The sequence below is a fragment of the Myotis yumanensis genome, unplaced genomic scaffold (genome assembly GCF_028538775.1).
Source record: "Myotis yumanensis isolate MYYU_CA2020_CCGP unplaced genomic scaffold, mMyoYum1.0.hap1 SCAF_2, whole genome shotgun sequence".
In the NCBI taxonomy this organism is placed as follows: Eukaryota; Metazoa; Chordata; class Mammalia; order Chiroptera; family Vespertilionidae; genus Myotis; species Myotis yumanensis.
Window position 1 is genome coordinate 36113439 of NW_027223753.1, and position 16962 is coordinate 36130400.

At 45.0% G+C, this 16962-nt stretch overlaps 1 protein-coding gene across 2 annotated transcripts in view; it reads right to left on the reverse strand.

Annotated features, from left to right (window-relative positions):
- Window positions 1-435: 435 nt before the first annotated feature.
- RAB3B (RAB3B, member RAS oncogene family) overlaps window positions 436-16962 on the reverse strand; it is a 62765-nt gene continuing 46238 nt past the window's right edge. For both annotated transcript variants that reach the window (XM_070405112.1, XM_070405111.1), the window contains exons 4-5: window positions 15061-15185; window positions 436-1038 (exon numbers count right to left, since the gene is read on the reverse strand). In XM_070405112.1, the coding sequence (XP_070261213.1) occupies window positions 851-1038; window positions 15061-15185 (313 nt within the window). In that variant the 3' untranslated portion in view covers window positions 436-850. The remainder of the gene's footprint in view (window positions 1039-15060; window positions 15186-16962) is intronic.

A 16962-nucleotide genomic window follows, 5' to 3' on the forward strand; every position in this document is an offset into this window, starting at 1 on the left:
AGCTAGGTCAAATTTGGGATCTTACCAACTCTAAATTTTTCAGATTCTGGGAGTTTAAGAACCAATGACCAATTTCAAAGAGTTCCCACAGTTTTGAACCAGCTGGAAAGCAGCAAAATCAGAAATTCATGACCTGCTTCTTTATCTTGCCCCTGTTTCTCTTTTTTCTTTCTCGGCTTGCTCTTTCATATAGTAGCAGGAACCTTTGACATTTTTCAGGGAATAAGCTTTTTCTTTTAAGTGTGTTTCTGACTCAGCCTTTGCTCCTTCAGCATCATTACAGAGCTCTCTGGAGATTAGGTCTGGCCTGTCACCACAGCAACTGCCCAGGCCCTGTGGGCATCCGTGGTAACAGACTTAGGGCTTGCAGAGCGAAGCTTGACTTGCAGTGTGAGGAAGCTCCACAGGGGAGCCCGATATGAAACAAGCATGTCGTGTATGGGGAGGTTTTCTTTAATAGGATTAGCTGCAGGTGGGCCTCACGTTACACCGTCGGCCAGGCCCTGGCAAGTGTGTGTGTGTGTGTGTCAAGTTTTGGTAAATGGAGGCTATCTTATTCTAAAGGCAGAAAAGAGATTTGCTTTCCAAGTCCCTGTAGTGAATCCCCTTTGCAAAATGGAGTCTTCTTCTGTAAATCTGCACCCACATTGCAACCTGGCTGTTCGTCTAGTGCTGAGTGTCTGTGAGCGGGGCCATCTGCAGAGAACCCCTCGGGCATGCGTCCACCTCCAAGGCAGGCAAAGAACAGCAGCAACGCAGCTGGCTCGGGGCTGGGGTGGACAGAGTGTAACAGGGGAAGCAGAGTGAGGGTGGGGCCACAATGAGGGGAGGTCAGGAGGGTGGGCCTTGCCTAGCATGAGCAGTTCTGCTGCAGCAGCGGCGGGGTGTCCGAGAGACGGGTGTTCTTGGAGGCACCCAGCACGGAGGGGTCCGTGTCCAGCGAATCAGACATCTTGTCGCAAATGGCATCCACCAGGCGCTCGAAGGCCTGCCTCACACTGATATTCTCCTTGGCGCTGGCTTCAAAGAAGTCAAACCCTGCGGAGGAGAGAGATACAGATAAGGATTTTCCTTTTCCCTTTCATGCCCCCTGGTCAGACCACTCTGGATTAATACAGCCAGTGCTCAGGGGAGAAGCAAGGAGGCCTAATCCCATGGGCAGGGAATTCTGCTTCAAGGAGACAGCCCAGAGCAGGGATTACCTGCACTGGTTTAGATCCTGGCTCTACCATTGATCAGCTGTGTAACTCCCAGAAAGTCACCTATTCTCTTCATGAATCAATGCCCCAGTTTATAAATAGGGGTAAGTTTACCTACCTCATAGAATTAGTTCAAGGACTAAACAAGATAATGAATGTAAAATGTATATAGTCCTGTGCCTGACACAGAGGAGAGTCATTAGGTATATTTTCTAATAGAGTGAATACCTCAATATGTGTGCATAGTACTTCCCAGTTCACATCCATTATCTCATTTGATTGTGATGTCATACCTGGGGGAACGAGGGTCCAGGCAGACCCTCTCCATTTCACTAATGTAGACACTGTGGCTTCAAGAAATAAACCGATTTGCCCAAGATAAGACACCAGTATGAGAAGCAGGCTTTGGCCTTTTTGACCAGAGCTTTCCCTCCTCTTCCCCCTGCCTCCCTCTCCCCCTAGCCTGGCCAGCACTCGTCTAGGCTCTGGGAGGCACCCCAAGATCCACACTGAACAAGCAAAACTCTATTTGCCCTTTCCACCCACAGACACAAAGGCTTATCACCACTCAGTGGGGTGCCTTCTTCCTGAATTCCCCTGGAATTGCCCTGTATCTCTCCTTTCCCCAACAAGCCCTCCCAAAAGGCCCTCAGAAAACTGCACCGGAAGCATGGGACATCCTTGACTGTTCTGTACCTTGAGATCTTTAACGACACTTTCTGTGTCAATGAACAGGACTTGGTTGTCTTAGGAGACACAAGAAAGGCCCTCCTGATTCAGACAAAGTGGCTGCTTTCCAACTGAGGAATCTTGGCCAGATTGGGGGCAACCCTTGAAAGGCTAAGCCACTTTCTCCATTACTCCCCTGCCCTAGCCTACTCCTTCCTCTTTTGTCTGTCTACCTCTTTCCCTTCCTTTGGAGTCTGTCTTTATTTCTCCTCAAAAGCTTCTTTCTTCCTTTTTTTTTTTCATTTTAGCTCTTCTTTTTCCCTTATGTTCCTTGCACTCTTTTCTTGGGGGGGTCTCTAATATTTATTGAGCACCTACTATATGCCAGACTCTATGCTAGGAGTTTTACAAATATCATCTTACTTAATCTTCCCAGCAGCCTGTTGGGTAAATAGAACCTTCTCCAATTTGTAAATGTGAAAACCAAGGCTCCAAGAGATTATATAACTCATACAAGATCACATGGCTGTATTAGTGGAAATTGGGTCTAGATCTGGGTTTGGCTAGCTCCCAAGTCCATACACAATCCAGCCTCCTATTTCCCCCTCTCACTTACCTTTTTTCCCCCTGATCATGTCTTTTTCTTCCTTTACAAGTACCTTTGGCCTCCTTTGCTTTTATCTGACTACCACCGTGTCTGAATCTGAGCAAGTCACTTCATCTTTTTGAATCACTTAACCTCTCTGAGTCTCAGACACCCCATTTGTCAAATAGAAATAATAACAGTGTCTTCCAGCTGAGAGAGGTTGGGAGGACCGAGCGAGGTGATGGATAAATTGCTGTACAAAAGTTGCCTGTTATAATGACAGCTTCTTTCTGCTCTTCTTCTTTCATCTGCGTCTCTCCTCTCCGTCTTTTTCATCTCCCACAAAGAAGGATGGTCTCTTTCCTCTTCCCTCCTCTCCCTGATATCCCGTTGTCTACAAAGAGGCTGAAGCCCCCAGGTACAAACAAGGCTCTTCCCCCAGCCATCCCAGCTTGAAGGCTGGGATGTGAGTACAACCCCTGCTAGCCCACCTCCGCTGACAGCTTCTCCTGTGGCCCATTTCCCAACCTGAGAAAGGCAAGCTGCAAAAGTGCAGGCTAATTTCAGCCTGTGATGAAGAAGGAGGCAGCTGCTGGCTCATTATCCTCAGGCCATAGAAACCTAGTCAGCTTCAGAGACCCTCCAGCATGTAGGTTTTCCTTACTGAATATCATAAAAATGGACTCTGGCTGTTGACTGGTTTATTACAAGTGTCAGTGGCAGGGGAGGTGTTGGGGGTGTTGCCTGCTCCCTCCAAACAAATAAAGAAGTAAATAGCCTTAAACCATCAGTGTAGATGAATGTGAGGACACAGGTCAAGGCCAGGAGCACAAATGCCTTCTGAGGAAGTGGCACTGAGGGGAGATATGCCACACTGAGCAGGAGGGCAGTGGGAAGAAGCCCAGGAGTTGGACAGCCTGGATTTGAACATATCTCAGTCAGCTACCAACTGGGTGACCATAGGCAAGTTGCCTAATCTCCCTAAGCCTATCTTCTCATATTGTAGAATGGGGTAAATATTTCATACCTTATAGGGCAGTAATGAAAATTAAATGCACAAAAGTATGTCAGTTCCTCACATGTGCATAGTCCTTAACAGTTCACAAATACAAATTTTTAAAAATATGTTTTTATTGATTTTTTTTTTAGAGAGAGAGAAGAAGGAAGAGGGAGAAAGAGACAGAAACATCGATGGGAGAGAGAATGGGGATCGAGCCCAAAACTTGGGCATGCACCTGACCAGGAATTGAACCAGCAACCCTTTGGTTCACAGGACAATGCTCAACCAACTGAGACACACCAGCCAGGGCCACAAATACAATTTTAGAACAACCTTGTGAGGGGCTAAGGTGAGACAAGGGTTATCACTTGTAATTTGCAGATAGGGAAACTGAGGTTTAGAGATGGGGCATTAGCCAGGGCTCTATCCCTTATGCCCCCCTGTCTTGCTCTCAGTTGGAACAGTGACAGAACACACTAGAACATTTCTAACCCAGGTAGAGAAAACCAGAGGCTGTGCAGGAATGCAGTGGAGGGAGAGAGTGGAGGGGAGGAGAGGGGGTGGAAGCCTCCAGAAGTTGGTGGGGATGGGAGCCTTTAGGGCCAGCACTGAGCAAAACTCTTCACCCAACTAACTTCTCATTTTTCAGGACCCAGCTTAGATAGGACCTCTTCATTCTCCTTGTGCTTCCTCTGCCATAACACATGTCACCCTGCATGCAGAAGTCCATTTGACAAGGAGCTCCCAACAGGGACCATGTCATTCATCTGAGTGTCTGCACCAGTTGGAGTAGGTGCTTGCTGAGTACTGGTTGAATGATTAGATGAATGAACGAGGTGGGAATGAGCATGGAGGATGTGGATGAGGAGATGGGAACAGTGGGGGTCATAAGAACTCAGCTCAATGGGATGGCGGATCCTGTGCTGGGCATTGGGGACACTGAGGCGAATCAGAAACAGTTCCTACCCTTAAGAAACTCCTAGTCTAGTGTGGGAGAGACATAGTGACAATATTGTAGTGATAAAAGCTGGAATGGTGACAAGCCAGGCGATGGTCAGGGCACAAAGTTATTTAAATGAGGCTGGGGGCCAGGGAAGGCTTCTTGGAGAAGCTGATTCCTAAAAAGATATCAGCTAAATAAAGACATATGGCTGTGAGTGTATGTGTGAGCACATGCATGTACAGCACACAGGGGAAAAGGTATGAGCACAGACAATGGGGCAAAAAACAGCCTTGGCTTATGCTGGAATGACCACAGTAGTCTGTTATCATCAGAGCAGAAAGCTCCAAGTGGTGAGAGATGAGGTAGTAGGTGGCCAAACATGGAGACCTCGTATGTCATGCTGAGACCTGTCTCCACTGCCATCTCACAGGTACCGGTGGTATGAGAACTCTGATTCCAGTAACCAGCTCATGGGTCTAGCCAGCTCTTTTGCTAGCAGAACAAGTCCAGATGCACCCCCACCTAATTATTGTCAGTCTCCTGGAAGGTTCTTCATTCGTAGGCCCAGATGGTAACCTTTTCCTCAGGTTCATTAGTAAGGATTCTCAGGAGCTGAGAATCTAGTGAGGTCACGAAGATGACAACTGATTAATCAGACTAACCCCCAATCCTTTCCTCCCTCTAATTGGCTTCAAAACAATGGAATTTCTGCTGTCTTTAATAGGTCCCAATTCTTAACTGAATCTAATGATTCCCTCCACTCCAAAATGATTATGTTTCCCCTTCCAGTCCAAAGACAGCTGTCACAGACCCACAGACCGTGTCCATACTTCCTGCTTCTGAATTTGACTTCAGAATTCTGTTCAGAAACTTGCAACCTTCTAAGCTCACCCCTTCGTCCTGACACTGCCCCAGAACCTTTCTCCTTCCCTTATATGTTCAAACCCCTTCTCCATCCTTTTCTGATACCTCTTAATCTCCATCATGCGTCAATCTTTAACTCACACCCCTCTGATCACTGATGATTTTGGCAAGGAACTCATTGTCTTCCTTTCCACGCAGGGTGTTCTCATTCTCAGGAACTTTTGGTTTCATGTGGACAATCCATCCAACACCCTGGTCTCTTAAGGTCTTGAACATATCATTTCAGCGACCTTTTTCTTCCACTTTGTTTCAGCTATGCCCTGTTCGTATAACCTGAGTTATTTTTAAAAATATATATATTTCTTTAGTGATTTCAGAGAGGAAGAGAAAGGGAGAGAGAAACATCAATAATCAGAATCATTGATCGGCTGCCTCCAGCACGTCCCCTACTGGGGATGGAGCCCGCAATCCAGGCATGTGCCCTTGGCCGGAATTGAAACAGGGACCCTTCAGTCCGCAGGCCAAAGCTCTATCCACTGAGCCAAACCAGCCAGGGCTAACCTGAGCTTTTTGACTTGGCTTTGTGTCACCAGAATTAATGCAATAGCCAGCCTATTGGCTTAACACCCATTACCCTGCGTGGTTGGTCTTTCTCTACTTCTCCAGCCTCATCTTCCTGGTTCACACCATGTTCCAGAAACATCAACACTTTCTTATTTGGTGCCTTTGCTCAGGCTATTACTTTCTAGCTCCTACTCCTAATTATCTTTATTATTACTCACCTGTGGAATCACTGATTCCAGAGAGCCTTCTCTTCCCACCCAACCCCCACCACTCAGAACATACGAAGTACCTCTCCCCTGTAATACCATGACACCTTACCAAGTTGTTTCAATCAGATCCCAACGGGAAAATGGGAACTATTCTTAATATTTAACCCAGAGGGAACTGATTACATAGGTGATAGAAAAACTAAAAGGTCAAATAGAATAGTAAGGAAACCTATAGATTATCAACAGGGGGGAAAAAGAAAGAAAAATACAACAAAACAAGCTCTGGCCAGGTAGCTCAGTTGGTTGGAGCATTGGGTTTATACCCGGTTAGGGAAAATATAAGAGTCAATCAATGAGTACATGAATAAGTGGAACAGCAACTCAATGTTTCTCTCTTTCCCTCTCTCCCTCTCTCTCCCCCTTCCTTTCTCTCTAAAATCCTATATAATAAAAGGCTAATATGCAAACTGAACAACAGCAGAACAACCAGTCGCTATGATGTGCACTGACCACCAGGGGCCAGACGCTCAACGCAGGAGCTACCCCCTGGTGTTCAGTGCACTCCCACAGGGGGAGCGCTGCTCAGCCAGAAGCTGGGCTCATGGCTGGTGAGTGCAGCAGCGGTGGCGGGTGCCTCTCCTGCCACCAGTGCTAAGGTTGTCCAACTGACAACTTAGGCCCCCTCCGCCAGTCGGACATCCCCCAAGGGCTCCCAGACTCTGGACTGCAAGAGGGTGCAGGCCTGGCTGAGAGACCAACCCCCACCCCGTGCATGGATCTCGTGCACCGGGCCTCTAGTCAATACATAAATTAAAACAAAAACTATTAGTAGGGCCAAAGGAAGCTAGAACCATGGAAGCAGGAGTCAGGAAGAAGAGGAGCAGCCTCTACTGGAGGAGCTGACTGTGTGTGTGTGGCAGGGGGGATATGCAGGTTTCTCCCTTTTCTCATCTCCAATCACCTGTCAGTGTCTCTCCTTAGCTAATCCCCTCAGGGACCTGGGAAACACATCTTGCAAAGGTCAACACCCCAGAGAGGGTTGCAGGAAAGAGACAGAACAGGAGAAGGGTAAAGAGTGATAGCAAACAGGCTAAGGACATCTACCCAAAGATTATTGAAATGATATCTTTCCTATTTTACTTCCCTGGTCAATGAGGATTTTGAGGGCAGGGAATTCATTCACATCTGTGTCCCAAGGGTCCATCATGTGTTCAATGACTGTAGCAGATTATTCACTGCCCTCCCTGTAGAGGATTTTACATCCCTACAGATCGCAAAGTGGCCTGCAGTGTCTCCTTGTGGGAGGTATATATCACCTTGTTTTGGCCAATGGATGTGGCCATTCCAAGTCTCACCAAAAGCATTAAGAAGAGCCTTTGTTTGGTTTAGCCATCCCAGATTGGATCCCAGAGTAAGAAGCTGGAACAGAGCTTCAGCTTACTTGTGGTGGCATGTAATGTGAGAAAACAAACAAACAAACAACTTTACGGTATTATCTAAGTTTCTGAGTTGGGTTATATATTACCGCAACATAATCTAAATAAATCTCACTAACATTGTGAATGAGGGTGGAAATTGAAAAGAAACTATGGCAGGCTTTTGGGAAAACACCACTGGATGATAAAATGGGAGCCTTAGGATTTTAAGTCCAAAGGCTGAGTTTTGAGTAGTACTGGGCCTGCCCTCTACTATCTGTATGACTCAGAAAACTTACATAATCTTTTTTTTAAATAAAAACAATTCTACACAAGGGGTGAAGTGGAGGGGATCAATGGGGGGGGGGGGGGGGGAATGGGACATGTGTAATACTTTCAACAATAAAGATAAATTTTAAAAAATAATAATTTGAAAAAAGAAAAATGAAACAGCTCCACAGCCCTGGCAAGTATGATTTGGTTGGGTGCATCCCATGCACCAAGAAGTCTCCAGTTCAGTTTCTGGACAGGGCACATGCCTAGTTTGCAGGCTCGATCCAGAAGTGGGTGTGCAGGAAGCAGCCAATCAATGTTTTGCTCTCACATCGATGTTTCTCTCTCTCCCTCTCCCTTTCTCTCTCTCTAAAAATCAATTAAAAATCTTTAAAAATAAAAATAATCCCACAGCATTTATTGTCATAAATAAATAACATAAGGGCAAACAAAGCAATATGAATAAATGTTTAAGAACCATATTCCCAACAAAGGGCACTTAAAAGACACAAACTGTTAAGGTTACATAATCTTGAAGTAAAAAAATAAAGACACAGGAGTGTGCATAGATCTTTGTGTGGAAGAAAACACAAAGTGGTCTGGACTCCGCTTCTTCATCAGTACAGTGGAGCTGATGATAATGCCACCTTCCAGGCTACGAGGGAGAGAGAGGGTCATAAGAGAACTGTTGTGGCCAAAACCGGTTTGGCTCAGTGGATAGAGCGTCGGCCTGCGGACTGAAGGGTCTCAGGTTCAATTCCGGTCAAGGGCATGTACCTTGGTTGCAGGCACATCCCCAGTAGCTAGGGGGGTGCAGGAGGCAGTTGGTCGATGTTTCTAGCTCTCTATCCCTCCCCCTTCCTCTCTGTAAAAAATCAATAAAAATATATTTTAAAAAAAGAGAGAGAACTGTTGTGAAGCACATTGCAAACTTCACCAAAGTTAGTTACTGTCATCAATGCCAACTAGGTCTTTTTTCCTCTGGAACTAGGCTTAGTGATGCAAGGTTTCAATGATTCATACCAATCCAAAAACTTTCAGCAAGCACCTAAAATAGGCAAAGCAGCATACAAGAGTCTGTGGAGTCTGAGTGGAGGATTGTGTGAATTGAAATTACGGGATCAAAGAGGAATAGAGCCAAACAGTCCTTCCCAGTCAACTAATCCATATCCCCTGTCTTTCAGAGGGGCAAACTGAGACCCACAGACAGGAAACAAAAAGCTCAAGGTCATATAGTAAACTAGGGGCAGAGACAGGATAAAACATTCAATCTCCTCACTTCTAGTCTGATGCTTTTCCCACTATACTTCGCTGGAGTGAGTGCATGTATGTGTTTTGAAACCACATTTTACATCGGTCTCTTCTTCTCTTGTAGGCAGAAGCACATTTACCTTTTTCTAGCCTCCCTGGGCTCTGGCCAGACCCATTCCCAATCAGATGCGGGGAAGGGACAAGCAGCCCCTTCTGAAGGGCACAGGGAGGCAGAGGCACTAAAATGCCATGCTTCCTGGAATAGGAGGCCCTGAAACTCCTCCACCCTCCCAAAGATCCACTTTCCCCAGGGTCTTTACAGCCTTGCTCATGTCCCAGGAACTTCACAGAAGATCTGTTGCTACCCACTCACAGCTTCAATAAATGCTAGTTGCTGGCCATATCAGTAGTCTTGGCTGAATGAGCTGAGAAAAGCTAAAATAAAATAAAAGAGCCTGAAGAGGGATCCCATAAAGCAGAGAATGGCGCTGCAGCACTGATGAGCAGACCACTGAAATGTACTTAATAGCTGGCATAGCAGAGGAAAAAGACTAGGGTGGTGATGAGAAAGGCTGAGCATCTTCCCTCACTGTTCCCAGGTCTGATCACTTCCTTCCAAAATTCTTACCATGGCCCACAAGATTCTGTCATCTGGTCTCTGCCTACTTCTCCACTCTCATCTCACACAATTCTCCCCTTGATGGTTTAGGCCAGCCGTGGGCAAACTACGGCCCGAGGGCCAGATCCAGCCCATTTGAAATGAATAAAACTAAAAAAAAAAGACCGTACCCTTTTATGTAATGATGTTTACTTTGAATTTATATTAGTTCACACAAACACTCCATCCATGCTTTTGTTCCGGCCCTCCGGTCCAGTTTAAGAACCCATTGTTGCCCTCGAGTCAAAAAGTTTGCCCACCCCTGGTTTAGGCCCTGTGACATGCTAACTTTTTCTCATCCTTTAGTTCTCAGCTTAAGTGTTACTTTCTCAGAAGATCTTGACTCTCCGTCTAAAATTAGGTCTCTCTTGCCCTACCTGGTTTGGCTCAATGAATAGAGTGTCAGCCTGCGTACTGAAGGGTCCCGGGTTCGATTCTGATCAAAGGCACATTCCCGGTTCCTGGCTCAACCCCTAGTGTGGGTCATGTAGGAGGCAAGTTGATCAATGATTCTTTCTCATCATTAATGTTTCTGTCTCTCTCTCCCTCTCCCTTCCTCTCTGAAGTCAATAAAAAATATTTTTTTAAAAATCAGGTCTTTCTTTTTCACTTTCTTCATAGACTGGTAACTTATGTTATTTTTATCTGCCCACCATACCTTTCTTTAAGGAGCCCTTATTTTAAACAGTTTGGTGGGACTATAGGTTATAATACTTGCCTCCCCCAGCTATTGGGGTAGGCATGTGACTCACAGGGGACCAATCATATTCTTCCCTGAGATTTATATATGGTGGCTGGGAGAGAGAAGCTTTTTTTGCAGGAGTTGGGACAATATGAATCTGGAGCTGCCATCATTCACATTACTCCCCATGCAGTGTTTGGCTACAGGAAGAGGCTGAAGGGATAAGCAAAGCTGAGAACTAGAGAGTGCAATTAAGTCCAAGGTCTAGTGGACTTCACATGTGTGTGAGCTATACATATATATATATTTTTTTTTAAATGTTTTTATTCAAACCTAGTTTGATTTGGGGTTTTATCACTTGTCATAACAAAAGTCCTAACTTATGCAGAACTTATCACAATTTTTAATAGCTTTATTAAGAAATAATTCAAGTACCAGGTAATTCACCCACTTATACCATTTGAATTATATATTTTTGTATAACTATTTGTTTAAAATTTATTTCCTCATTAGTTCCAGGACAATAAGGATTATAGCTGTTTTCTTCACTGTTATATCTCAAGTGCCAAAACAGAATTTGCCTGGTTCAGAGTACATGCTCAAAAAATATTTTTAAATGAATAACTGAGTAAATGTACGAATAAATGAAAATCTACCCTAGTCTGGGTGCTTGGGAATAATGAAACAAATTAGACATAACTTTGCTGCTCTCGAGGTCAAGTAAGCAAGTTCTGGCTAAGCAATAGAGGAACGCTCAGGAAGTTGAGTAGGACAGAGATTGGTTACCTTGGCCTGCTCAAATCTGACCACTTCATTAAGGCCTTCTTCAAGTGCCTCCCTAAACCCTTTATTAAGAATCTCACTTCCATCTATGTTTCTACGTAAGTTTGATAGATCTATACTGACTCCACTACTTCCTAACTATGTAATCTTGAGCAAATTACTTAATCTATGAACATCATTTATCAGAGTATTGGGCATGTCCTATAGTACCTACCTTGAAGGGTTATATTGAGAATTAAATGAAATAATGCAAAGTACTTCATATAATGCTCGGCTCAATATATATCACTCATTATTACCATATTTGCCCTATAGTGTGGTTAAGTGGTTAGGCTCTGGAGCCAGACTGCTGCTTGAGTTCAAATTCTGACTCTACCTATTACTAACTGTGTGACCTTAAGCAAGTTACCCAACTTCTTTGTTCCTCAGTTTTCTCATCTGTTAAAAAAATAACTTGGAGATAAGAAAAGTACATGTCTCAGAGGATTTTAGGAGAATTGAATTAAATGAGTAATACCTTAAAACATTTAGAATAGTGCCTGGCACATGGTAAACATCGAATACTTAACCAGCTTACTTTTAAAAAATCTTAATCATAAGGACTTGGCATGTTGGCTATCTTTTTTCCTAATATAAAACTAATTCACCTTTTAAAAATGTAGTCTTGTTTAACTCTACGGGCTTGACATGCTGATTATATATTTTTTCTAATGCACACCAAAATATATACACAAAATCATCTTGCACACTCCCAGTGTCTTGGGTCTCTCTCTTTGGGAAACACTGCTCTAGGCTCGCATGTTCCCATGATTTATGGTTCCCTGAACACAATGTGCTATTCCTTGCCTTTGTCAGTGTTATTCTCCCTGCTTAGAATGTCTTGCCTCGCTTTCTCCCTTGGCTGCTCCTACTTGTCTTCTAGACTCAGCTTAGGCATCGTGTTCTCTGACCCCAACTGAATTAAGTGCCTCCTCTGTGCTCCCACAATCCCCAGCATATCCCGAGTCTATCACAACAGTGATCACTTGGGGTATCACTGTTTCTATCCTTCACAGACCAGGGAATGTATCCTATTTCACTGCACAGTACCTGGCATAGAGCAGGTACTCAGAAGTCTTAATTGGATTGAAGTAAAATGAGTAGCCAAATACATAACATAATACACATTTAATTGAAACATATTTGTGCAGCATCTTCTCAGTGCGAGGCCACATACTAGGCGCTGTGGGTACAAAGATAAATAAGATTAATTTCCTGGCCTCATGGAGCCTTTGGGAGCTAGACAAGAAAACAAGGGCACCCAAGTGCCATGGGCACTGTGACTGCTGCCTGTATGGGGTACATTAAGTGGGGACCCAAAGAAAAGAGCTCTGGGCAGCCAGGAAAGGCTTCACAGAAGATGTGCAGCTTGAGTTGTTTTGAAAACTGTGTGTATGTGTGTGGGGGAGGGGGTGTCTCACTGGATGAATGAGGGTGGGGAATGGGACACAGAAGAGAGCATTCCAAACAGATGGGGTTTAGAGGGTCCAGGGAGGGTGCTGGGTGTTTCCCTGGGGACAGCAGGTTGAAGACATAAAGAGACAGCCTGAGGTCACCTAGGTGTGGGTGGCAGAACATGAACCACAGATGGGGGAGGTACTTTCTGAATCCTGAGAAACTCTGTGATGGTATAAGAAGAGTATGACCCAAGATGATTCAATCTTCCTTTTTTATTATTTAACTAGAGGCCCAGTGCATAAAATTCGTGCACAGGGAGAGTCCCTCAGCCCAGCCTGCACTCTCTCCAATCCGGGACCCCTTGGGGGGATGTCCGACTGCTGGTTTAGGCCCTATCCTAAATTGGCATTTGGGCATCCCTCTCGCAATCCAGGACCACTGGCTCCTAACTGCTCACCTGCCTACCGGCCTGATCCTCCTAACTGCTCTCCCCTGCCGACCTGATCCTCCTAACTGATCTCCCCTGCCGGCCTGATTCCCCTAACTGCTCTCCCTGCTAGCCTGATCCCCCTAACCACCTCTGCCTCTGCTCCGCCACCATGGCTTAGTCCTGAAGGATGTGCAGAAGGTCGTCCAGAAGATGTCCGGTCTAATTAGCATAGTACCCTTTTAGTAGTATAGATATATTTATTTTTTAATCCTCACCTGAAGATATTTTTTCCATTGATTTTTAGAGAGAGTGGAAGGGAGAGGGATAGACAGAGAGAAACACTGATGTGACCGGAATCGAACCTGGGACCCTTCAGTCTACGGGCCAAACCAGCGAGGGCCCTTTTTGTTATTTACCTACAGTTTGCTAGTTTCTATTTCAGAACACCCTGGGGAATAGGGGAAGGGAGAAAGAAGCATAGGACTCCTCCCCCAACACACACATACTCATAACACATGTACTATAAATATGTACAACACACAACACACATAATACAAATATATACAACACACTTGGACATTATACTGTACAGTTTACCTGTCTACCAGCCCATATATCAGTACTTCAGACATTGCCAGAGAGTGTAACTTTAAATCTCCTACTGCTGAAAACTTACAACACCTAAGTTGTGAGAACTATTTAGACTAGCTAAAAGCTAAGCAATAGAGGAAGATTTCTCTAAGGCAGTGGTTCTCAACCTTCCTAATGCCATGACCCTTTAATACAGTTCCTCATGTTGTGGTGACCCCCAACCATAAAATTATTTTCGTTGCTACTTCATAACTGTAATTTTGCTACTGTTATGAATCGTAATGTAATTATATATGCATTTTCCGATGGTCTTAGGCGACCCCTGTGAAAGGGTCGTTCGACCCCCAAAGGGGTCGCGACCCACAGGTTGAGAACCGCTACTCTAAGGCGATCTTACATTAAACCCCAATACAGAAAAGAAAAGAAAAAGTTGCTATTTTAAGCAAGTATTGGCAGGGGTCCTCCTGTAGGGCCACTGAGACACACCTAAGGCACCTGGGTCTCCAGGGAGCACAAGAATCAAGATACTTCAACCTTGGAAAAAGCCAGAGCATTACTGAGCTGCATACTTAAAGCCACACTGTTTCCTCCCTTCAAACAATGACTTTTGTTGTGAAACATGTTTTGGCGAGGAAGGATCAGTTTACATGGGGAGAAAGTGTAAGACACAACCTGTGATGTTCAGTGCTATGGTTACTGTAGAGTTGTTTGATATGAAGGACATTACCACAAGCCGCATAGAGAGTCTGCCCTACAGTTGCCAGTGAAGAGCAGCGCTTCTCTGGAATAATAGGTTTGTTTTTAATTTAAGAACCATCTCTGAACCATGTAACTGATTATGTTTCCCTCTTTGCAATGGTTGCTAGGAAGCTCGAAGCCAATATTTTGGCCCAACTCTTGCTTATCCCCAAGAATTTACAATATACATACTTATCTCACTGCAGGCTTCCTCTTATTTACCTCCTACCCTTGCTTTTCCTTTGCTCCAATGTTCTCACTTATTTAGGGTTTTTTTAATGTACTATGATGAATTTTATAAAACACCTTAAATCTTTTGTGGAAGGAGCTGGTGAAAAAAGTGTTCATAATTTTAAGTTTTACTTATATATTCAATGTAACAAAATATATGCATATAATCATAAATTACCTAACACAAAGCTATATGTTCATCACATAAATACAAAACAACACATAGAGCACATCTATAATAATAAAAGCATAATATGCTAATTAGACTGGACGTCCTACTGAATGTCCTTCCAGACAAAGCCGCAGCGGGCAGGGGCTGTGACAGAGGTGGCAGAGGCCCCGGGCCATGGCGGTGGGCAGGGGCTGCAGTGGTGGTGGCGGGCCGGGGCTGGGGCCAAGGCCCTTACACAAATTTCGTGCATCAGGCCTCTAGTATGTACGTATTTCACAATCTCCCCAATGTCACGTTTCCATGCACACACACACACACACACACACACACACACAAACATGAACACACATGTGTTGTGTACATACCAAGCTGCTCTGCGAGGAGCCGGCCCTTTTCAGCGGGAACAACCCTTTCTTCCTCCATGTCACACTTGTTTCCCACCAGGATAACCTGTGCATTGTCCCAGGAGTAGGTCTTGATCTGAGTAGCCCTAAAGAGCGACAGATAGAGGACCATGTTAATGACACACACACACACCCCAGGCTGAAAAGGGCTCTGTGAAGCTTGAAGAAACCGATTCCCTTCCATGGGAATAGCAACACCCAAGTTACTATTAATTAATTCAGCTGAGGACAGAGACATACCTGCCCCAACTAGCTGTCACAGATGCTGATCCCTGAGCGCTGGTTGCAAACTTTACCTAGCTCTTTGGAGCCCTCTTCTAATGCATTTGCCCGCCCCTCTTCTCAGCAGGCAGAGAGCTCTTTCTAAACCATCTATCTGACCATATCCTTTCTTGAAAGCTTTCTCTCCCCCACTACCCTTGCAATGAAGTCTAGATCCCTCAGTCAGGCGTTAAAGACCATTCACCTCCCATCTCTCCAGCCTCATCACTCTTCCTCCCACTTTACCTTCTCACCCATTCCGCCCCCCAAATGCTTTTCCATGGCTTGTGCCTTTGCCTGTCCTGGGAATCCCTTCCCCACACTAACTTGTCTCAAAGGCCCAAGGTTTCCTGTTGGGAGCCTTTCCCAGGCCCAGCTAGCCTTCCCTCCTCCTCTGTGATTCATAAACCTTAGATCATGATTATTTGCAGAAACCAAAATGTCAGCAGTGCTTTCTTTTATGTACAATGACTATGGAACTTTTAAAAAATAGTTTTATGTACTTTTCAAATTTTGAAAGTATGTTTTACTTTTATAATTAGAAACAACATTTTGAAAGAGGGGATAAAATAGGACCCTTATATTGTGGAGACATCTTTTTGTGGGGATGGGCCTAACTCTGTCCCCAAACAACCAACCAACCAGGAAGAAATGATTACTTCCCCTTTCATTCCCCTTCACAGTCACTGTGGCTACTGTTACATTTGGCTGAATGTATCTGTCCTTCCTTTGAGGGCAGGGACAGGCTTATTAATCTTTGGGGTGCCAGTCCCCTGCCAAGAGCACAGACCAGAGAAGTTGACAGTGTATGTCTGATGAATGAGTAAGTCAGATAATGGTTAATCCTGAAGCAGATCTAAAATTATGACCCTACCCTGACATTGACCCTAAATCTAACTCAATACTAACTACAAACTGGGTCCATCACTGACCCTGCTGCTCCCAAAGCTGATCCCACCACCAAACCTTTCTTTCAGGGTGAGAAGTCTTTCCCACAAAAGATGGAATTCACTCAGCCATCACCACTGCTGCTGTGCGCCCAGCCTGCTCAGCTTCTCTGATTCTGAAGAAGAGCCACAGCACAGATGTCCCACCTTCCCCCATCCTCATCCTTCCCACGGACGGGGCATCGGGTCCTGGCCCCTCCCTCCAACCTGTCTTTACCCCCATGCACCCTTCTTCCTGTGAGTTATGCTCCAGGAAGAACGATGTAAGTTGCTCAGAGGTTGTACCACTGGGGAGCTGGGCTGATTTCCATCGTGAGCTGAGTCTTTACCAACTTGGATTGAATTGGATGTGCTCTTGGACCCCTAGCCCAGCTCAGGGGTTAACTTGATAGGGAAGCAGTATGTGGATTCACTCACTACTGTGCCCACAATGGTCTTTCTAAAACAATCATCTGAATTGGTTCCAAACTTGTTACCCCAGCGTGCAAAATCCTTCATGACCTCTGCTCTTTCTGTCCTCGCACTTACCTTCCGCCTTTGCACATCTGTATTTTTTTTCTAGAACATTCTTATCCGTTCACCCTTCTGGCTAACTTCTGTTCATCTTACAACATGCAGCATATGTCAGCAACTCTGGGACACTTCCTCTGACTCC